At 48.9% G+C, this 23296-nt stretch overlaps 1 protein-coding gene across 16 annotated transcripts; it reads left to right on the top strand.

The window, feature by feature from the left end:
* Window positions 1-172: 172 nt before the first annotated feature.
* On the top strand, window positions 173-22684 carry HOGA1 (4-hydroxy-2-oxoglutarate aldolase 1). Of its 16 annotated transcripts, none has more exons than XM_060101165.1 (7): window positions 173-791; window positions 11868-11996; window positions 12199-12326; window positions 12794-13028; window positions 13187-13283; window positions 14951-15126; window positions 21701-22684. In XM_060101165.1, the coding sequence occupies exons 1-7, from the start codon at window positions 581-583 to the stop codon at window positions 22288-22290; spliced, it is 1566 nt and encodes a 521-aa protein (XP_059957148.1). In that variant the 5' UTR covers window positions 173-580; the 3' UTR covers window positions 22291-22684. The 16 variants fall into 16 exon arrangements, with proteins under 16 accessions (XP_059957148.1, XP_059957166.1, XP_059957231.1 ...); XM_060101183.1 differs by having other exon boundaries at window positions 12794-13060; window positions 13187-13279; window positions 14993-15126; window positions 21714-22684; XM_060101248.1 differs by having other exon boundaries at window positions 21714-21960.
* The last annotated feature ends 612 nt before the right edge of the window (window positions 22685-23296 follow it).

Raw genomic sequence — 23296 nt, 5'->3', positions numbered from 1 at the left:
GGCACTTGTCCTGGGGTCCCCTCCTGGCGACAGCTGTCCCGTGGGGCTGTGTGTGACCAGCAGGGGCCTGTCACGTGGCAGGCTTGGTGGGAGGAGCTTGGCAGGGGAGTGGGGCAGTTGCGGGCAGCAGATGACAGGCCTCATCCAGCCAGCCTCGCCTCCCACAGGGAAGGGCCGGCTCAGCCAATCGGCTCCGCCAAGCTCGCAACTGCCAAGCGGAAGCCGGGAAGCCAGCCTGGCTCCTGACTTTGGGGCTGGGGATTGTGGGAGGAGGGCCGGGCCCCACTGGAGGCACCCTTTTGTGTAAGAGCCCCAGGAACCAGTCCTCCGTCTGGCCACAGGGACACTGGGTTGTGGCATTTCTCCAGCTGCTCCCCATGGGGAGGGAAGACCTCCCTGGAGCCAACAGGCCTAGCCTCTGACCCTGGAAACACCCAGCCCAGGCCTGCCTGAAGGCCAACAAGTCAGGGAGCGGCAAATTTTTAACCAGACACATTGATCATTAACTGGGGTAGGAAGGAGTCCAAACTCAGCATCCCTCGGGGGCAGAGACCAGCTGGGCTTTGAGCCTCCTGTGGAGATGCTGGGCCCCCGAGTCTGGTCCTCTGTGAGGCAGGGGCTGAGCAGGGCCTTGTCCAGCCCCATGGGGGGCTGGGCCTCAAGGGAGGGGAGGAAGGTGGACATCTCAGGCATCTACCCCCCTGTGACCACCCCCTTCACTGCCACGGCCGAGGTGGACTATGGGAAACTGGAGGAGAATCTGCACAAACTGGGCACCCTTCCCTTCCGAGGTAAGTGGGGTCTGTCCGCTGTGGGAGTTGGGGAGATGTGAATGACCTTGGTCTCCTCAGCCAGCAACCAGAGGAGGGTACACAGGCTCTTTCGAGGTGCTCTTCGTCAGTCGGGTACCCTGGGAGTCATTTTATTACGGAAGAGGAACAGGGGGCATTGGTCTGGAGTCAGGAGACAGGCAGGAAGCTAACTGCTGGCCTGTGGTCTTGGATTGAATCTCCTCTGCCTCAGTTTCCCCAGCTGTAAACTGTTGAAGTTCTTAGCCCAGCGTTATTGTGAGGCTCAAACTAGATAATGGGTGTGAAAGCCTTTGTCAACCAGCCACTTTGTGCAGATGTGAGGGTAGCAGGGTGTCACGTGGCAGCCCTGCCAGCGGGCTCATCTCCCTCAAAGCCTTGTTTGCACACTCTCTTCTGGGCAAAGCCTCCCTCGGCCAAATTAATTCCTGTCCTGGATCCTCTGACTCATTTCCCCTGTTACACATGGGCCTCCCCTCTCTGAGATCAGGGACCAGATCATATTTGTGACATTCAGCACACGACACAGCCACAGGCACGATGAATGAAGATAAAAGAAGTGGCAAATTCTGCCCATCCTGCCCTGCCCAACCTCATCCATCACCCGTGACCGTTCCCTGACTGAGGCGGTGCTCTCAATAGCCCCATTTCACAGAAGGGAAGCTGGGGCTCAGAGTGACGAGGTCACTTGCCCAAGGTCACTCAGCTAATAAATGGCTGAGCTGGGATTTGAGCTCAGGTCTGACTGCACAGCCATGCTCGGTTTCACTCCACTGCACTGACTGATGAGTCGCTAGGCCAGATTCTAATAAATAGACCCTGATGGGCACCTACTTGGAAATGGAGTGGTTCCGACTGGGGTGATGCAGTGGAGCAGTTGGGAACGTGCACTCTGGATTCAAACCACAGCTCGACCACTGACTTAGCTGTGAGATAAATCTCTCTAAAGCTCAGTTTCCCCATCTGACACGTGGATGTAACAATGGCCACATCATAGGAGGGTGGGGAGAAGCATCTGAGAGAATGCAAGTGAAAGCATGCTGTAAATTGTGAAGGGCGATGTACATTAGAAGGTGTGGATTCCAATGATAACGATGATTAGAATGACAGTATGATCGCCACTGCGGGCAGAGCCGCATTGTGACAGTGCCCGCTGGCCTGACTGAGACCCCATTCGTATCTCAGTGCTGAGGCGATGTGAACCTTCCCTAGCAGACAGTGAATGCCCTGTGGACGTCCACACTGAGCAGTGACACAAACTCTAAGTACATTTCTGCTGGGGCTCAGCCCATTGGCGCCCGAAGGTTTGGGCTGAGGCCCGGGTCTCTTGAAGCAAAGTGAGAAGCTCCTTGAATCTCTAAGCGAAGACTCTGCTTCACCTCCCCGGTTCAAGGACACCCTAGTGCCGGGGGTGGGGAGGGTAGACTTTGCATCCAGTGTCTGCCTGCGCCCCAGGCTCTTCTCTGGACCCTTCCTTCCCCCTCCCCCCAACTCACTGCTGCAGTGGGGACAGGGGTGCCTAGGAGCACAGGCTGCAGAGGGTTTGGCAGGCTGGCCACTGGTAAACTACGCAGGCGCCAGCTCCTACCTCAGCTCTCTCTTACCCCCAGCACATGGCGGGGTGTGGCACTGTGTAGAAGAGCCCAACACCTGGAGTTAGAAGACCTGTAGGAGTTCTGGTTCTGCCAGTTACGGCGACCTTGGAAAAATCACTGAACCTCTCTGATCCGGCTTCCTCATTTTAGAATGGCAACTGGGCCACAGCATTCAACCTAGTCCTCCCAAGGAACCCAAACCTGAGGTCCTGGCACAGATAACATTGGGCCATAGCGCCCAGTCACAGCTCCCAGGATGCAGCCAGGATGCCTGGGAAGGGAGCAGCCAGTGAGCCACTCTAGCGCGAAAATCTATGTCTCTCTTGCTGGATCCTCACCCCCTTTTGCAGCCCAAACTCAGGGGCAGGGGAGGGAACCATCACATATCACATTGCCAGGGCCTCCTGCAATGAGTTAAAGGTCCTCCAAAGAGGAGATGGGAACCTGCCCTTGATGAATCAGTGAAGAGTTAAGAGATTCTTCTGAAAGGCAATGCCTGAAACTGTGCAGCTCTATTTATTATTTACTTATTTTTTTCCAGCATAGTTAATTTGTACTTATTATTTGAATAAAGAGTATTCTTTTTAAATAAAACTTATAACCGGAGACCAGAGAGAAGGGTTTTTGCAGAAGGGCCATTGGTCCCTGAACTCACACCCACAAACAACCTCAGAGATGAACTTTGAATTGTTATTTCCAAATGAGGTTAGTGGATGACCCCGGAGTTACTCCAGCAGAATCAGGGAGATGATGTTTCCCAGAAAACCTTAAGCTACTGTCTTATTCCCTTATTAAGAAGGAAAGACTATGGTTTCTTGTGATAAGGTATAATATTTTGTGTATATTAAAGCCATTAGTTCGTTAAATAAAATATTTTGTTTAAAATATCACAATTTTTATATTCCTATTTGGCAATGAAAAATGTGTTATATGCCTCTGGGAGTGGCCCAGGCCTGTTTCTGCCCTGAGAGGCCCTGGGTATAACTTGGGATTGACGGTCAGACTCTCAGGTATCTGTACCCACAGAGAGCCTGGCCAGCTGGCCCACCCACTCATAACCTGAACTGTGCCCACTTACAGGGGAGTTGGGGGCAAATTCTGGATTTGCAGGTGCATCACTAAGCCAAGAGGTAGCAGCCCCCATCCTGCAATGGCCCCAGGGATCTGGGACGGGCTGAAGCCTCCTGTCCTATGTATTCTGCCTTCTCAGCCTACTGCTTGTCTTCCCCCCAGTTGTGACCTCACGTTATTCCAGAATGAGCTCCTTTCTGGACCCCTTTGTCTTCTGGACCCTCTCTGTTATGGGGCTGGGGGCTGTAAGTGGGGATGGAATGCACTGAGCTGCCAGTGGGGCTAGGCCCTTCATGGAGGGAGACACTAGCCTTAGGCAGCCAGGAATGGATGCCAGCCCAGCCAAGGGGGTCTTTCAACCATGGCCAGCTTGACCCAGCAGCTTCTGCCCCTTGGGTGCCATCAGATGGGGAGGAAGAGAAACCAAAGACTGGAGGATAAGAAGGCCTGAGTTGCAGAATAGGTCACAAGCAGGAGGCAGAAGGGACTCAGAATTGGGGAAGCTACACTTCCACTGACCTTGGGGACAGCTGTCAGGGTGGGAGAAAGGTCCCAGGCCTCAGCCCATGCCTGTCAGACTCTAGTCTGACAGGAATGGGCTGGAAAGTGGAAGTGATAAAGATAGGATAGGAAGATAGGAAGTGATAAAGCAAGGATCCTGTGACCTCTCCCCGCCCCGCCCCTCAACCACCTTCCTCACAATGGGGTTCATTGCTGAGGTGGGAGGGGCATCCTAGGGAGGGCACAACGGTGGGGGGGCCTGCCTGCCAGACAACCTTGGGGAGCCTGTCCTTTCAAGCATAAGCCATACCATCTGGGCTTCCCCCACTCCCAGTGTGCTCTTAGCTCTGCCCGCCTGGCGTGGGGTCCTGGAGACCTTCTTGGAGCTCATCCAACAACCATCATGCAGGGTGGTGCTGGGGACCGCCCTCTTATTTGGAGGTGGAGGCCTCCTGTTGTGGATGCAGAGGAAGAGGAGAAGGAAGACAGATTCTGAGACTGCACAAGACGAGCAACAGCCACCAGAAAGCGAAAAAGCAAGGAAGGAGAGCTGGATCAAATCGCACTTTAGCTGTCTTTCCGAAGAGAAGCTGGCTGCCGGCAGCAACCCCACCTGCAGCCACAGTGCCGGGGCCTGCAGCAGCGGTGCTGCTGCCCAGCCTGAGAGCGGCAGCGGGGAGGCCAGCACCACGATTCGTGTAGAGACCTTCACCACGAGGCAAGGAGAAGAGGGCACGGCTCTTCACCGGGAGCCCTTGACCAGCAAGCAGAGGATGTCTGGGACCTCAGTGACCAAAGAGACCCACAAGGAGTCTGGGAAATCCTCGTCCACAGATGAGGCCACGTGGGCCGCCGTGGCTGCCTGTACCAAGGAGATTGACGCCAAGGGGCAGCAGCTGGCTATCTCCATGTTGCGGCGTGCCACGGCTTGCCAGAACTCAGGCCACCTGGAGTCCAAGGACATCACCCAGGAGGAGCTGAAGGCCCTCGAGGAGGTGGAGATGAAGCTGAAAGGGAATTTCCTCACCCGGCAGGAAAACGCCACAGCTGGTGCCAACCACACGCACACCTTCCATAGCCCTTGCCACCATGGCCACCAGGGTTATCCGAGCCACCCGAGCCACCTGTGCTACACCCTGCTGAACCGCAGCCGCCAGGCCTACCAGCCCTTTAAAGCCACCTAACCACAGATGGAGATGCCCCTTCCCCCCACAGGGCTGGCACACAATCACAGGCATCCTATGTGGTCCATCTCTCCGATGGGACAAACTCTGTGGCCCAGATGCTGCTCAAATCCCTTCTTCGTCAGGCCCTCACAGGGGTCCCAGGCCCCTTGGATTCTGTGAGCGGGGTCTGCCACTGATGGCCCCTGATGGAGGGAGAGCTGGGGGAAATTGAAGCAGCTGAGACAGACTCGCAGGCCACGGAAGACCCACCAAGAGAAGATGCACGAGGCAGATCCCAGGAGCAGCCGAGAGCACCGCGCTGATGCCAGCTGCCTGGAACTGAGCCAATAAAGCCTTGTATACCCTCACTCTGAGTCTGAGGGCTTTGTGGCCAGCCCCAGGTCTGGGCGGGCCTCTGGGGAGAGGGTTCCTCCTCCCACAGTCCTCTTCGAGTGGGCTGATTCGAGACTCCATGAATCAGCCGCCCGGGTCTCAGTTTCTGGGCGTGGGGAATCTCCAGGGGGCTCAACCGCCACCGACCTGCGGCTGCCAAGGAAGGAAGGAGCAGCCGGGAGTTGGGAGGAGTGGGGAGAGACAGGCTTTGAGAAGCCAGGAAGTAAGCAGGGGTGGGATGTAGGTCACCCTGTGTACTACCGCCCTCTCCCTGCCCGCACTGGGATCCGTATTGGTGCCTCCCCACCGCCTACCTTCAGAGCTACTGTGCGATATGCTCTCTCTTCTTCTTCTTTTTTTTTTTTTTTTTGCGGTACGCGGGCCGCTCACTGTCGCGGCCCCTCCCATTGCGGAGCACAGGCTCCGGACGCGCAGGCTCAGCGGCCATGGCTCACGGGCCCAGCCGCTCCGCGGCATGCGGGATCCTCCCGGACCGGGGCACGAACCCGTGTCCCCTGCATCGGCAGGCGGACTCTCAACCACTGCGCCACCAGGGAAGCCCTGCTCTCTCTTCTTGTTCGTGCTGCTCTTGCTGGGGCTGCCTCTGCTGCAGTAAACTGTCGTAGGATGGGTACTACCAGTAGCTCCGCCCGCCTGTCTTTGTGTTTAGTATACGCCATGCTCTGTGTTGTGTTACGGCACAGCCCCATGAGGAAGGGATTATGTTATCTCCATTTTGTAGGTGAGGCTCAGAGGTGTCATTTTCCTGAGACGGCCTAGACAGTAAGTGACGTTGCTGGGGTCAGAGCCCAGCTTGGCCTGACTCCAAAGCCCGTACCCCGAATCTCTGCCCTGTGCTGCCCCTGAGTCCAATGCCCACCATCCCTCAATGGGTCTATCTCTCTTATACTTATCCCTGTCCTCTTCCCACATGTCCTGACACTCACTGTGCCCTCCGGCAAGCCTGGGACTCTCCTTGCCTCCTCTTCCTGGGTTTCACAAAGCCATTTCTGGAGCAAGCAGTGACCCCCAGTTAGAGAGTTAACGGGAGGCAGCTGTCTCCCCCATGAAACTTGAGAGGAGTCAGCGACATGGCACTGTCTAACCTCCAGTGTCTCCTTTACGTAGAAATTTCTTACCATTTGCATCTCTCATGGATTTACCAGTGGTTCCCAATCTCTGGGCCTCCAACTCCAGGAAGAAGGTGTCCAGAATCATTGCAAAGGATGGGTAAATCTATAAACACCCTAAATGTTGTCAATTGATTTTATGGAGCATAGTTGGGAGTATTTGAATATTTTTGACATTAATAATGAGGGACTTTATATAAATGTTGATGTGTGTGTGTGTGTGTGTGTGTGTGTGTGTGTGTATTTAAATATAGGGACTTCATAATAGGGACTTCCCTGGCGGTCCAGTGGTTGAAACTCCACGCTTCCACTGCAGGGGGCGCAGGTAAGATCCCTGGTTGGGGAACTAGGATCCCCCATGCCGCACAGTGCGGCCAAAAAAAAAAAAAAAAAAAGTACTTCATAATAAAAATCTTAATTGGAAAAAAATGGGGTCAATCATACTGGAAAATGTTGGAAGCTGCTAATTAGATGGAAAGCGAGAGCAGTGAGGTTTGGCTTCTGCAAGTGATTGTTAAAATGCATGCATTTATCTGGAAGACCTTAAATCCCTTATTTAAAACTTATTACATAAAATTTCAGATTAGCTAATTATGACTTTGGAATCTTAACTTTTAAAAAGTTTCAAACTGACAAAATTCAAATAAAGTCTGTAGTTAGTATTGTACCAGTGTTAAGTCTCTGGTTCTGATCATTGTACTCTAGTTAGGTAAGATGTTGTCATCAGTGGGGGCTGGGGGAGGGATGTATGGAAATGCCCTGTACCATTTTTGCAACTTTCCTGTAAATTGGAAAGTAGTTCAAATTAAAAGTCAAAAAAGTTTTCAGGCAATTTAGTTAAGAGTGATATCAAAGTTTTATTACAGTTGTGCTGCAAGGAAAATTGCTTCTAAGCAGCCAACTCAAGTATATACTCTTGGTAAGGATATTTTTATAAGAAAAGAGAATGGTTAAATCATTGTTAGACTAGATAGAAAGAAGAGAGGTTAACAGTCACTAGACTCTTGTCTGAGAGTCCGCTGGGAGAGTAGCTGGTTTCTCAGATCAAGGCTTAATTCCATTAAAGCTCATTAGGAAATTGCTTAAGCTTTTCATCAGGAACTTTCATTTCTTCCTAGTGGGAGGTTATGAATTACATCATGCAAAAAAGTTCTGCCCTAGACCAGGTTTGGGACAATTTTTCTTTTATACAACAAATTATCAACGCACGTGTCAACAGGCAGTGTGCTGGGTATCACGAAGGAGGCCAAAATGAGGAGGACACCATCTTTGATCTCGATGCTTCTAGACAAGGTAGGGCAAGTGCTGGGCAAGGACAAAATGCTATGGAGCACAAGGGAGAGGGGGATTAGGGAAAGGCTTCGTGGTTCTTGCAGCATTTGAGGGGCTGCAACTAGGGAGGTGTTCTGGGCAGAGAGAAAGGTACAGGAGCAAAGGTGTAGAGGCAGGATGATGGCAGTGTGTCTGGGGACTCTGACAGTCAGTTTGGCTGGAGGGAAACATTCAGAGATAGGCAAAAGGGAGGAGGAAAAGCCCGAAAAATGACTCCAAAGCCTCAAGGCAAAGAGAACTTAGGAGACTGTCCCATCCAATTTCCTCATTTCACGGCAGAGGCCAGTTTGAGAAATTTTGCCAAGTCCCAACAGGTGGGGGTTGGGCAGATTGAAGGGTTCTGAGGATCTCTGTGCAGTTTTGAGTAGGCAGCAGGGAAGGACAAGGAATAGGTAATGGAAGTTCAGAGGAGAGATGTCCAGTGAAGGCTTGATCCCAGGAAGACTTCTCGGAGGAGGTGGCAATGATGATGGGCCAAGGGGCATAACACTGACTGGGGATACTCCTTACATAAAAGAGACTGTGATTCCTTTTGGCCACAGTAAATCACCCTGTTGCTTGTGTGTCCTCAGCCCCTACCTACTCCCCTTACCATGCCTTTCTGGTTCTCCAGAGCAGCCAGAATAACCATGGGGGCAAGGGAAAGAAGCTTCTGAAATGAGCCTCTTTCCTCTTAGAGCTGGAGGGGGCCTGAGAGGTTCCTGAGTGCAGCCTCTCGTCCCATACCAGCCATCCTCCCCCTCCTCAGACTGAAAGTTGCCACCCTCCTGACTTAAGGCTTGAGCTCTCCTCTGACTAATATAATGATTACAGCTAACATATTGAATGCCAGGTTCTAGCTATTCTAAGCACTTTACAAATAATATCTCATTGAAACTTCACAAATCTTGAAAAGGGCACCAATATTACCCCCATTTTTCAGTTGGGGAAGCTGAGGTTTGGTTAAACCATTTGCCCAAGGTCTCAGAGCTGGCGAGGGGCCACACTGGGAGTTAAACCTGGGTTCTGACAACCCTACTGTGCTGCTGCCTGCTTCCCCACCGCTCACTTTCCTCACTCCCCACCCATCTGGAACCCTGGCCTTTTCCTCTCCTTTAGCCCCACCTCTACACCACAGTGGCACATTAGGCCTGAAACTGGACGTCTGGTCAAGGAGAAGGAGGGGGGTCTTGGCAGTATCAGTTCACAGACTTCAAAGTGCTTTCTTTCTCGTACATTTTCTCATTTGAGCCTTTAAGACAGCCCTATATGGTAGGATTGAAGTGGCTTTATTGTCGTCCCAAAGAAAAGGAAATGGGGTCTCAGAGAGTGATGTGACTTGCCCAGTAGCCAGAGGGACTGGAGTCCAGCGCTTGTCTGACTCTATCACACTTCCTCTCCCCTAGCCTGGCAACTGTTCCTTCTTGGGAGTCAGGCCCGGGTCGGATGCTCCCTTAAATGAAATGAGGAGAAGCCACTAGGAGTCTTGAGCACAGGGGCCTGCTTTGCCCACCCAGGACAGCTCAAGACCCAGCTGTCCTGCTGTTTAGGCCAAGTCCAACTGTGGGGACTGGAGGCTTCTGGAACTGACCACCAGAATGAAAGGGGACTTGGGAGTGAGTGACTGTGTCTGGAGACATGTCTGAAGCAAGAAGCCCCCTTCCAGGGGGCTGGCAGGAAATGTTGCAGAGGCACTGGCAAGAGCCTGATCTCTAAATTCTTAGCCAGAGGGTGCTGGTCCAATCGTGGCTGGATTGGAGCCCCCTCTGGGGTTGGCAACTCTGCAAGTGGGGTGATGCACTGGGAAATCACTGTGGCCTTATGGAGCAAGACAGAAGGAGGCTCCTACCATAGGCCCCTAGCCTGACACGGAGGAGTTGATCCTGAGGAGGCAATCCAACAGAAGCCAAAATCTATTTGCCTCAAGATGTTCCCTGCGATGTTACCAAGGCAAAAAACTGGGGGAAATATGCTAAGTATCCAGTGAGCTCTTCTGGCAACCCACTCAGTGGACTTTAATGGTAGAGTGAACAGCACAGAGAAAGGTTTGTGGTGTAAAGTTGTCTCCCCATCACACTGTGTCCCCTTAAGGATGACTCACAGGAACAATCTCTCTTTGTCCCAGTGCCAGGAAACTCTGTGTTTCTCCTGGGCAGCTGCTTTGCTTTATCTTGATTTCTACATATCTGTCAGCTGACCACATTTCCCTTTTAGCTTTGACTGTCAGGAAGCTCCAAATCAAATTTCTGGCCCATCAGAACTGTATGGCAGGGATTTTGTATACTAACATTGCCCCTGGGTTTCTTTTCTTTCCTTCCTCCCAAACGGTCTTCTATTTATTAATAATCTTCGTTTATTGTATGCTGTATTTAAGAAAAAAATTTGAAATGGAATGGAGAGGAGAAAGAGCAGGAAAGAGAAAGTAAAACAAAACAAGCTGAGAGGAAAAGGGTTTAACATTCCATTTAGATTCAGCTGAAGAGCATCAATTCTACTGGTCTCTCATGGATATAAAAGGGTTGACACCTTTAACTGCTAAAGTTAAAAATCTCACAGATGGGGCTTCCCTGGTGGCGCAGTGGTTGAGAGTCCGCCTGCCGATGCAGGGGACACGGGTTCGTGCCCCGATCCGGGAAGATCCCACATGCCGCGGAGCGTCTGGGCCCGTGAGCCATGGCCGCTGAGCCTGTGCGTCCAGAGCCTGTGCTCCGCAACGGGAGAGGCCACAACAGTGAGGGGCCCGCGTAAAGCAAAAAAAAAAAAAAAAAAAAAAAAAAAAAAATCTCACAGATGGGGGCTTCCCTGGTGGCGCAGTGGTTGAGAGTCTGCCTGCCGATGCAGGGGACATGGGTTCGTGCCCTGGTCTGTGAAGATCCCACATACCACAGAGCAGCTGGGCCCGTGAGCCATGGCCGCTGGGCCTGTTCATCTGGAGCCTGTGCCCTACAACGGGAGAGGCCAGAAGAGTGAGAGGCCTGCGTACCACAAAAAAAAAAAAAAAAAAAAAAAAAAATCTCACAGATGATGGTTAAAAACGGAAAATGCAAAATAAAATAATGAGATGTCATTTTCCACCCAGAAAATTGGCAAAAATTAGTTCTGACAATACTCAGTATTGGTGTGGATGAGCACTAACAGTTTTTTCTATGTGCTGCTGGGGTATGAGCTGGCTAATTAGAATTTTGGCACGTGAAGATGCATTTACATGCGACTCAGCCTTTACATGCCTAAGTATCTAAACTGAGAGAAACTTTTAAACGTGTTTGTTTCAGCATTGTCTGTAATAGCAAAATTAGGATGTATTCTAAATGTCGTCAAAGGGAGAATGAAAAGTAAATTGTGGTCTAACTTCACAAGAGAATATTATACAGCAATGAAAGTGAATGAATCAGAGCTCCCTGTACTGCTGTGGCCAAGGTACAAAACACAATGGTGAGCAAAAATGGCAAACTGCAGAATGTTATGTAAGTGTGATTCCATTTCTATAAAGTTTTAAATGGCAAAACCCATCTTATAGATTGTTTATGGGTCCAGATGTATGTTTCAAGGGTATAAAGACATGAATGGGAACAATAACCACTTGAGACACGCCAGAGATGAGGAAGAGGAGGGTGACAGGGTGGGGGGCGGGTGTCGTGGGTGCTGGGTACACCGATGTGGATTCTATTATTAACTATTCTTTTTGGCATGCCTAAAATATCTCATTAAAACAAAGAAAAATGGTGTGAACCCTGTCACCGCAACTGGGTAGAACGCTCTGCCTGCATCAGGACAAAGATGGGAAGGAAATGTGTGATAAACTGTGGTGTCGGGGAGGTAGGAGCCTGGGTGAGCATAAGTCCAACAGCTGCTTTTTCACAAGCACGTGGGAAGGTGTCGCCTCTCTTGCAGGCTTCGTGGTCCAGGGCTCCAATGGCGAGTTCCCCTTCCTGACCAGCAGTGAGCGCCTGGAGGTGGTGAGCCGCGTGCGCCAGGCCCTGCCCAGGGACAAGCTCCTGCTAGCCGGCTCGGGCTGCGAGTGTGAGGCCTTAATGCCCCGGCCCTGGCGGTAGCTGCTGGGGGCAGGGGCAGGCTCCCTGACCTGGGGCTGGGTCCGGTCTAGCGCTTGCTCTGTTTCTTCTGCACTGCGCCCCTTGCTTGCCCCAGGGTCCTAGCCCAGTCCTCTGCCTCCTGCCCTCGCCCACCGCGGCCTGTAGGGAAGACTTCCTCCTTCCTCCTGCAGCCACTCAGGCCACGGTGGAGATGACGGTGAGCATGGCCCAGGTCGGGGCTGACGCCGCCATGGTGGTGACACCTTTCTACTATCGCGGCCGCATGAACAGTGCCGCCCTCATTCACCACTACACCAAGGTGGGTGTGGGCTTGAGGTCTGGGGCCAAGAGGAAGCTGGGTGAGGCAGAGATGCTGCCTGGGGAGGGGAGGGGAGATGAGAGAAGCTGGGAGCAGAGTGGTGAGCCTACTTCCCATGAATGTCAGCTTTGGGAAAGGGGAGGGATGCCACCAGGTACCAGCTGTGTGACAGTGGGTGACTGACCTAACCAAGCTGTATTGCTGTTTCCTCCCCTCCCAAATGGGAGGAATAATGGAATCTCCCTCCAGGGTGGTTGTGAGGACTAAATTCAATCAAAACATAAAGGACTTAGAACTGTGCCTGGCACACGGAAAACACTCCTAAGTATTAGCCAGGACTAGTGCTTGCAGTCAGGGTGCATAGCACTGTGACTTCTAGCCAGTCCAGGTAGCCCTGCAGAGACCCAAGCCCGGACCGCCTCAGGCCTGGGGCAGCTGCCCTCTCCTCTCTCCTCTGTCCCCCCCAGGTTGCTGACCTGTCTCCAATTCCCGTGGTACTCTACAGTGTCCCAGCCAACACGGGGCTGGACCTGCCTGTGGATGCGGTGATCACGCTTTCCCAGCACCCGAATATCGTGGGCATCAAGGACAGCGGTGGTGATGTGAATGGCAGCAGCTCTCGGCTGGGGCGCCCTCCTCCTCTTCTCTTCTGCTACCAACTTCCGGGCAGCTGTGGGACCCGCTTCAGTCCTGGGCTCCTGTGTGGGTTCCCTCTGTCCTGTGGGCTCTCTGGGGTTCGTCTGAACTTTGAGGCATCTCTCTGGGACCTGGGCTCTCATTCTCCCACACTTGCCCAGCCCCCATCCAGGCTGGTGGCAGAGCCTGTGGGCCCAGCTCTCACACCAGGTTTGCCGTTACAGGTGACCAGGATCGGGCTGATTGTCCACAAGACCAGGAGACAGGATTTCCAGGTGTTGGCTGGATCGGCTGGCTTCCTGCTGGCCAGCTATGCTGTGGGTAGGCCTCTCCCTGCTCTCAAACTGTGATGAGTGACCAAGATATATGCAGGCAGCTGGGTTCTGCTGGGAGAGACAGTGAGGGCCGGGACTGGGTGTAGAGGGGGCCTTTGCCAGCCTGCCTGCTCAGAAACCTCAGAGGTCTGGCACACTGCTTACTTATCTGAATAGTGGGTGCTTGTGAGTGACCTTGTGGGCAGAGGAGGGTGGCCAAGTACAATCCCTGGCCTGTAGGGGGGATGCCTACAGTTTGCTCTAAGTCCCAAGCTCCCTGCTTAGGTGACAAATTTGGCTCCTTTAATCTTACCTTGTAAATCATTCTCTGAGGGAAGAGGCCTTGGGGCCCTTCCCACTAGTCTGGGAGTACATTTTCCTCTCTCCGTGGGTCCAGGCCAGAATGAATTGTCAGGCCTGTGGGGTTGGGCTGGGGATCTTCGGCTGCCTGATCAGACTCTGTTCGAGTCCAGGATCCTAGGAATGTCACCATTAGACCAACTGCTCTTATCTGCTTGGGGTCAAGGTCCTTGGGTTCAGACTGGATTTGAGCCGTGGAAGGGAGGGAAGCATCTGCTCCCTTCAGCTGAAGCCCCAGTGAGTGTAGATTTGAGTTACTTTTCCAACAATGCAGGGGAAAATGCTGGTTCCTATTCTCTCTTGTCTCTGCAGACTTTGACTTGTAGTATAGGTCCTGCGTAGCTCCCCTCTGCCTTGTCACAGTCTCTAAAGGGGAGAGTAGAAGGGACCCATTTATGCTTCATTCCTGAGAGTGTGGTAGATGGAAATATCACAGGCTCTGGAAGTTGCGGATCTGAGCTGGAATCTGAGCTCTGCCATTTATTCACTGAGAACCAACAGGGCAAGGTACATGACCTTTCTGGGCCTGAGTTTCTATTCTGCAAAGCAGGGAGGTGTTATGAGGATTAGAGAACATTGGACCTATGTCTGCCATAGTGCTCGGCACATAGTAGGTTTTCAATAAATGGCATCTATATTAGCTCATTCGAGTTATATTAGCATTAGCTTGAAATGCCTACTCTCTCTCCAGTCTTGAGGCCACTCTGCTTTGAGTCACCCCTAACTAGCTTTGGAATCACACTCACAGGCTAGCAGAAGTGGCAGGAACCTCTGAGATCACAGCCAGCCCGTTTTCATTGCCCATATGGGAACAAAGAGAACCAGAGAGGGGTGATGACTTGTCCAAGTTTATGCAGCCAGTGGGAGGAAATGCCGGGTCTCCTGACTGTGTCTAGCGCTCTTTCCCCTCCCCTAACCTCTCCCTCACCGCTGTCCCAGGCTGAATTCACTGGGGGGAATAAAATTTCAGTAGAGCAAAGGCTTCCCATCCACTCCATCCCCTTCCAGGGCTGATGAGCCCGGGGGCTATTGGAGGATCGTGGAGGTGTCAATGGGCAGGGGGGACTTTACTCTGCGGGGCCGGGGGGCGTGCAGGGAAGGAACTGTCCTTGAGTTAGCCTTCAGGCTCTGCTCCCTGCCCCTCAGCCTGGGGGAGTCTATTTTGAATATGCTGGAAATGTTCTCTCTGGACATCTGTACTCTGTGAACTCACAGAGCATGTCGCACATGTGGCTAACCAGTGGCCTAGAAATGCACAGCCTGTCTGCCCAGCACAAAGAGGTGCTGGGGACCAGGATTTGGAATTCTCTGCAGGCAGAGGCTCTGGCTGGTATTCTGCATCTTACTCTGTGGCAGGAGCTGTGGGGGGCGTGTGTGCCCTGGCCAATGTCCTGGGGGCTCAGGTGTGCCAGCTGGAGCGACTCTGCCTCACAGGGCAGTGGGAAGATGCCCAGAAGCTGCAGCACCGCCTCATCGAGCCAAACACTGCGGTGAGTTCCCAGCCAAGGGACCCAGAGTGGGGGTGGTCTGTGTCCTCATTGGAACAGGAGCCAATGCTGGCATAGGAGTCCCCACTTGGTCTCTTCCCTTTCAGAAAGTCCTTTTAGAGAACATCCCAGTGTGGGAACTCTTTGTGCCTCCCCAGAAAATCTTGACTTCAGGAACAAAGTCGAGCCACATTGGTTCTCAAACTTACGTGTGCATTAGAATTCATTTAGGGAGCTGGTTAAAATTCTACTCCTTTAGGCTCAGGAACAGTCATTGAGACAAGCATCCTGGGTGAGTGTGACATCAGGAATCCTGGAACCTTACTTAGAGATGCACTGCCTAAAGAGAGGGAACCGTGGGCCTTTATGTCAGCTTTATAAGGGGCCAGATCCTGAGAAATAGAATGATTGAAAGTAATAAAGGAGTGGGAAGGCTGGAGGTATTCAGAGCGCAGCTTTCCCAGGAAAGTCCTGTCTTCAAATAATCCATTCTGTAGTCAGACTGTGTACCCCAACTCTGTGCTGGGCCAGTCAAGGAGAAGAGGCAAGGTGGAATGCTTGTCAATTGCAGGCAGTGTGCTGAGCCATATTGGAGTCTGAGGCATAAAGAAAAATGTGTGTCCCTGGAGACATGTTTTTATTCATATTTTAAATTAAACTTTTAATTTTAGGATAATTGTAGATTCACATGAAATTATAAGAAACAATACAGGAAGATCCCATGTACCCATTACCCTGTTTCCCCCAATGGTAACATCTTAAAAAACTATAGCATGAAATTACAGCCAGGATTTTGACATGTATACAGTCAAGATACAGAATATTTCCAGCACCGTGAGGATCCCTCGTGTTATCCTTTTAGAGCCACACCTACTCACCTCCTGCCCCCACCCCCTCCTTAACCCCTGGCAATCACAAATATGTTCATTTTTATAATTTTATCAGTTCAAGACTGTTATATAAATGGAATCAGGTAACCTATAGCCTTTTTATTTACTCTATGAACAAATCTTTTTTTTTTTCAGTCTGTAACCTTTTGAGATTTGCTTTTTTCACTCAACATAATTTTCTGGAGATTCATTCAGGCACATGTAAGCAATAGTTCCTTTTTGTTGCTGAATAGTAGTTCATGGTGTGGCCATAAACAGCTTGTTTCACTTGGTGAAGGAAAGCTGGTTGAAAAGCTGCTGTGTACATTTCCGAACAGGTTTTTGTGTGACCATAAATTTTCATTTTTCTGGGATAAATACACAATTGGTGGGTCGTATGTTGTTTGCAAGTTTAGTGTTTTAAGAAACTGTTTTCCAGAGTGAGTGTACCATACTGTATTTACATCAGTGTAAATGTATGCATGGCCCAGTTTCTCTGCATCCTCACCAGCATTTGGTGTTGTGACTTTTTTTTTTTTTTTCCATTCTGATAGGCATGCTGTGACATCTCATTGTGGTTTTAATTTACATTTTTCTGATGGCTGGCTAATGCTATTGAACATCTTGTCACTTATTTATTTACCATCTATATATCCTCTTAGATGAAATGTCTGTTTATGTCTCTTGCCCATTTTCCACTTGGATTTTTTTTTTTTTTTTTTTTTTACTGTTGTGCTTTGGAAGTTCTTTATACCTTCTAGATACTAGTCCTTTGTCAAAAATGTGGTTTGCAAAGATTTTCTCCCAGTCTGTAGCTTGTCTTATCATTCTCTTAACAGATCTTTTGCAGAGCAAAAGTTTTTAATTTTGAGGAAGTCCAATTTATCAATATTTTCTTTTATGTTTATGCTTTTGGTGCAAGTCTAAGAACTCTTTGCCTAGCACTAGATTGTAAAGTTTTTCTATTTTTTTCCTAAAAGGTTTATATTTTACAAGGCTGTGACCCATTTTGAGTTAATTTTTGTAAAATGTATGAGACTTAGATCAAGGTTCATTTTTTTTCTGTTCTTTTTTGGCCTGTAGATATCCACTTGCTCCAGCACCATCTGCTGAAAAGATGGATCTTTCCTTTACTGAATTACTTTTGCACTTTTGTCAAAAATCAGTTGGGTGTATTTGTGTGGGTCTATTTCTGGATTCTCTATTCTCTCCATTGATCTATCCCTCTGCAGTACCATACAGACTTGATTATTGTAGGTGTGTAATAAATCTTAAAATCAGATTTTAAGATTTTAACCTAGACTGATTCCTCCCACTTTGTTTTTTTCCCCCGAAATTGTTTTAACTAATCTAAATCCTTTGTCTTTCCATATAAATTTTAGAAAAATATTGTGTATGTCTACAAATACTTGCTGGAATTTTGATAGGAATTGTGTTAAACCTGTACACCAATTTGGGAACAATTGACATTTTTACTGTGTTGTCTTCAAATCCTTGAATATGGTATGTCTCCATTTATGTAGACCTTCTTTGATTTATTTCATTAGCATTTTGCAGTTTTTGGCAAACCAGTCCTATACAAGTTTTGAGAGATTTACACCTAAGTGGCTCATATTTTTTGAGTGATTATAAATGGTATTGTATTTTTAATTTCACTATTCATATGTTCATTGCTAGTATGTAGAGGAACAACAGTTGATTTTTGCTTCTTTATGTTGTATCATATGACTTTGCTGAACTCACTTATGGGTTCTATGAGGTTTTTTCTATATTCCTTGGGATTTTCTACATAGACAATCATATCATCTACAAATAGGGATGTTTTATTTCTTCCTTTCTGATCTGCATACCTTTTATTTCCTTTCTTGCCTTATTGCACTGGCTAGAACTTCCTGCACTATGTTGAATAAGGTAGGAAGAGTGGACATCCTTGCCTTGTTTCTGATCTTAAAGAAAAGCATTCAGCCTTTCACTGTTAAGGACAATGTTAGCTATAGGTTTCTGTAGATGCTCTTTTTCAAGTTGCGGAAGTTATCCCTCATTCTAGTTTTCAGAGAGTATTTAAAAATCATGAATGGGTGTTTAATTTTTGTCAAATTTTTCTGCATTGATTGATTTGATCATGTGATTTTTTCCCCCTCTTTAGCCTGTTAATATGGTAAGTTACATTAATAATTTTCAAATATTGAACCAGACTTATATCCCTGGGATAAAACCCACTTGCACATGGTGTATAACCCTTTTTATATATTGCCAAATTCCATTGCTAATATTTTATTAAGGGTTTTTCCTGCCTATATTCATGAGAGATATTGATATGTAGTCCTTTTTCTTTCTTCCTTCCTTCCTCCCACCCACCTCTTTCTTTCTTTCTTTCTTTCTTTCTTTCTTTCTTTCTTTCTTTCTTTCTTTCTTTCTTTCTTTCTTTCTTTCCTGTCTTTGTCTGATTTTGGTATCAGGGTAAAAATAGCTTCATTAATTGATTGGGAAGTGTTCCCTCCTCTTCTGTTTTCTAGAAGAGGTTGTGAGAATTGGTGTTAAGTCTTTTTTAAACATTGAAAAACAATTCTCCAGTGAAACCATCTGGTCCTGGAGATTTCTTTTTTGGGAGTTTAGAAATAATAATGGCTCCACACTAGGCCTCTACGGATACCTCCCTAGCTGGAAGGAGTAGAAGTGCCTTCTTATTGCTACCCGTGTGGTTTCCACTGAATCTTGAGTGTGTCTGGTGGGGTGGCCTCCTTAAGGCTGGGCAGTGGTCAAAGGTCTGCCTCTCCTCATTAGGCCTCTTCTGAGACATCCCTCATGGATGGGGAGGAGCACTCTTTACGGCTGAGTGTGGGGTAGAAGTTCTGGCTTCCAATTCAGCCTTTGCTGGCCTGCGTGGGGTGGAGCCACAGCTTTCTCCTGTGGGGTTTGGCTAGTGTAGAGTGAATACTGTCTACAAGTTCTCCATCTTGCTCAGCTGATGGAGAGAACAGGTGTCTGTGGGGCTTTTCTTGTCTCTGCTCGTTGACATTTCAGGGTCACTGTTCCTTCAGCTCCCAGTCTGGACCGGGGAGCTCAGCACCGTGTTGTTCCTTGGGTACCAGCGTTCCTACTTGGTCTTCCTTCTCTCTGCCTTTCAGAATTTTACATTGGTTTTTATATAATGTCCTGGGTTTTTTAGTTCTACTTACTGGGAGGAATAAGGAAAAGTACACCTATTCCATCTTCCTGGAAGTGGAAGCTCTAAGCAGTTTTCTAAATGGTGATTTTTTTTTTCCCTCCTAGAACATTAGCTGGAAAAAAATATTGAAAAATTTAAAAGTAGGCACATTAAAATTCATAGCATTTTTTTTCATTTAAAATATTTTATCTAGGGCTTCCCTGGTGGTGCAGTGTTTAAGAATCCGCCTGCCAATGCAGGGGACAAGAGTTCGAGCCCTGGGCTGGGAAGATCCCACATGCCACGGAGCAACAAAGCCCGTGTGCCACAACTAAAGACCCAACACAGCCAAAAATAAATAAATTTGTTTAAAAAAAATTCTAAAAAAAAAATATATATATATATATATATATATATATATATTTATCTATACCAAAAACATAACTTATTAGAATTTTACTTCCCTGGCTTGAATGGAAGCAAACACATCAAAATAATTTTTTTTCCCAAATCTACTTCTAGAAAAAAATTAACCATTCAAAATATGCAAGACATGTATATAGGGGCACACATAATTAGTTTGCCTTAGGCTACAATATGACAGGGCACGGCTCTGTTGGATCTTGTCTTTATTTAAAGCTTTGACACTTTGTTCCTCATGGATTTTTTTTGCATTTTTTTAAAATATTGCATTAAATATTTGTCTTGTGACTGAGTTTTGCCTCTGAGGCAATAGTCCCAGACGGAGCTTGGCAATGTTTTCTTTGGTAAAGTGGTGGGCGGGCTCTAGATTTCCCTCACAGCTTATCTTTACCTCAAAAGGACAGATTAACTCAGATTTAGAGAAAGGACAGCTGAGGAGGCAAGCACGAGTTTCCCTGAATGTGAAGGTTCTCCTGGGATAGGACAGGCTACAGACAGGGGGTAAGAATTGCAGAAATGAGGGCCTTTCAGCTGAGCCCCATCAGGGCCCAGGCTGTACTATACATTCTGACATTCCACTGGGGTGGGACCTCTGCTCTCCCACTCCCATCTGCCTGTGAGAGAGAAGGTCCCAGAACCTGCAGACCACCCGGATAGGAAGAGGAGGAGTTTCCAGGCCGCTTGAGGTCTGGCCTAATAGTGGCATTTTTCTCATCCAATTCTTGTGACATGGGGTAGATGTTGTTACTTCCTAATTTGATAGACGAAGCAGCTTGGGCTGTCCTTTGGGAAGAGAGGATACTTGCTGCCTTCCTAGCCCTTGGCATGCCATCCTGCCTTACCCTTCACTCTGCGCCCCATCCTGTGCCAACTCTGGGCACACACTCAGGAATGCCTGGAACACCTTTCTGCTGCCCAGGCTGTAGGCTCAGCCACCCCAAGAGCAGCTTGATGTCACCTTATTGCCCTGCCCTGCTTGAACACAATGTGCGTCCACTGCCCTCCCACCCAGCCGGCCTGTTGCCCCGGCTATATTTAGGATATTCCCTGGTTTTTACCTCCAAAGCGTTCAACCCTTTCTCAGCATCTGAAGAGGGGCAAATCAGAGATCTTCAGACCCTTATGTGGAAGAAAGCTTTCCTCTAGGTACTTCTTGTTTCCATTGTCTTTCCCACCCTAGTCAGGTTTTGGGTGAAATGTTCAGGTTATTAGAACAGGATGGGGGCCAGGCCTGGGAGGAGGTTTGCTAAAGTCTACTGGCCTCTAGTGGTGAATAGTTATTAGTCAGTCATTCAACAGTGGTTCCCAACCTCTTTACCCCAAACAACCTCTTTTATTAGTTTTACCCTTCATGAAGCCCATATTTCTAAGGTTTTACTTCCCTCAAAATGAAACTTTATTAAGTAATAATTACTTTCTTAGTTTTTAGGTAGTCAAAGATTAATCTAACACTTCCCATCAGCATGAAACAACCCGTTGCTATGCTAAACACAAAAAAATTGATTCTTCATTTTCTGTAAAACTCCATGCATGATTTTAAGTTAGATCTCCCACTACAATGGAAAAGACTTTAGAGATCGTGTTATCCGGCACCCTCGTGTTTTAGGCAAGTGAACTTGCTCAGAGATAAGTTGATGATACAAGGTTACAGAGTGAAACTTCTTCGGACAAGGATGCATTGTTTTCCCTGTGAGAGCATTTGGAGTTGGGGTCAGGGAGGAGCTATGGGTGCATGGGGAGGGACCCTGCTGCGGGGGCAGTAGAGGTCTGGGCTGTTCCGATTCCCCACTCCTGGTGTGCCCTGGGTCAGGTTCCAGGGAACTGGGCTGCAGACCAGTGAGGCTCTACCGCCCAGACCCACAGCGCTGCTGCCTTCTCCCATCCCAGTTTGAGGACCGAATGCCACTCTCCTCCCCGATGGGGCGGATTTCTCTCCTAAAACCAAAGCAGGTGCCTTCCTTCATTCTAGGTTTTGGCATTGTGTTCTCTACTGCCGACCTGCCTTCTGAATTCCCAATCTACCCTGGGTGTCATAGATTTGGTAGTTAGTTTACCGGGAGGGAAGGGTGGGAACCCTAACTTTCTGAAAGTGACACATGTCTGGGTCCCAGATGTGAGTGTGCAGGGGACTCCCCAGTCTCTTCTAACAGGCCCTGCTCCTCAGGTGACCCGGCGCTTCGGGATCCCGGGGCTGAAGAAAACCATGGACTGGTTTGGCTACTACGGAGGCCCCTGCCGCGCCCCCTTGCGGGAGCTGAGCGCCGCCCAGGAGGAGGCGCTGCGCCTGGATTTCACCAGCAACGGCTGGCTCTGAGCGTGAGGACGGGACGGCCGGACCGCGCCCATCCCAGCCCCCTGCCTTGCGGTAGCAGCCTGAAGAGGAACGCGGGGGGACGAGGGTTCAAGGCCCCTCTTCTTACTTCGGTCATCCAGGTAGCCTGTCTCCAGGCGCTGCCATGCACGCTTGTTTCCTGTTCTCCCGGCCCCATGACCTCTCGCATTTGTATCCTGAACTCTGGGTCTCTAGAGACCTTCAGTCTGGGAAGGAGCAATGACTTGTCTTTCTACTGTGCTTTTCTATCCCCTGAGACACGTGAACCAGGAGCCAGAGGGGAAAGTCAGGGGGGCAGTTGGGCACAGAAAGGCCATGTTTTACTGAAAGGAAGACTGCTTAGACTTGGGGATACAAACCTGAGTCCAGCACAGTGCAGCAGGAAGCCAGGGTGACTCCTGAGAACCCAAGTTCTGACTCCTTCCAGGGGAAGCAATAGGTTGGGAAACCTGATCAGAAAGGTGTCACTGGTCTTTCAAAGACACCCCCCCCCAAGCTACATTCTAATCCTTTCCTAAATCTATTTGGATTGATCTCATATTGTCTCTAGCCTTGATCCCAACCATCATGTGCACCAGTAAGACAGCCCAGTGGCTTGCCAGAACTGGTAAATAATGACACCTGGTGGATAAATATTACATTCTAGAAGGCTATTCTAGCCAACCCAGGTCTGAAACATTAGGAAAGGGGACTTGGCCTGAGATAGGACCATCCTCTTGCCTATACACACTCTGCTTTTATTGTTAGGAACAATTACTCTGTTACTGCAATAAAGTTGAATAAGTTAAATTAGTGTGGCTATGTACAGATTAACACTCCACTGCTACGCAGATCTTAGGTTTCCAGCCCAGATATCAAGAACCTTCCCAGAGGCAATTTAGCTCCCAAGGTCTGCGTTTTCCCAGCTCTGAGAGAGGCCCTAAGAATACTAAGCAAACATAACCATTAGATTATTGGAGGCCTAGGAGAAAAGTTATTGAAGTTTTAAATGAGAGAGGTAAGAGGCATAAAGGTTCAAGTGAGATATTTAGAAACACTTAGCACATTCATTTAAAAGGCTACTTTCTCTAAAATGTTCAACCTTGGGAATTCCCTGGCAGTCCAGTGGTAGCAATCCACGCTCTCACTTCTGAGGGCCTGCATTCAATCCCTAGTCAGGGAATTAAGGTCCCACAAGCAATGCGGCAAAAAAAAAAAAAAAAAAAAAAAAAAGTTTAACCGTATTCAGTGATATCTGACTAGTGGCAGAAAGCCTGAGATGAATTTTTAAAAAACTACTCTCGTTTAAAAGAAAGGTAAACAGATCCTTGTTTAGGGCAAGGGCTAAAGAAGCGAATATAAAAGGTATCAATCTTCAGCAGAAACTGGGCATCTGGTTGGCACTGAAGCTTGAGGCTTAGC

The sequence above is a fragment of the Mesoplodon densirostris genome, chromosome 1 (genome assembly GCF_025265405.1).
Source record: "Mesoplodon densirostris isolate mMesDen1 chromosome 1, mMesDen1 primary haplotype, whole genome shotgun sequence".
Classification (NCBI taxonomy): Eukaryota; Metazoa; Chordata; class Mammalia; order Artiodactyla; family Ziphiidae; genus Mesoplodon; species Mesoplodon densirostris.
The sequence above is the reverse complement of the archived record's forward strand: the minus strand, read 5'-3'. Positions and strand labels throughout refer to the sequence as shown.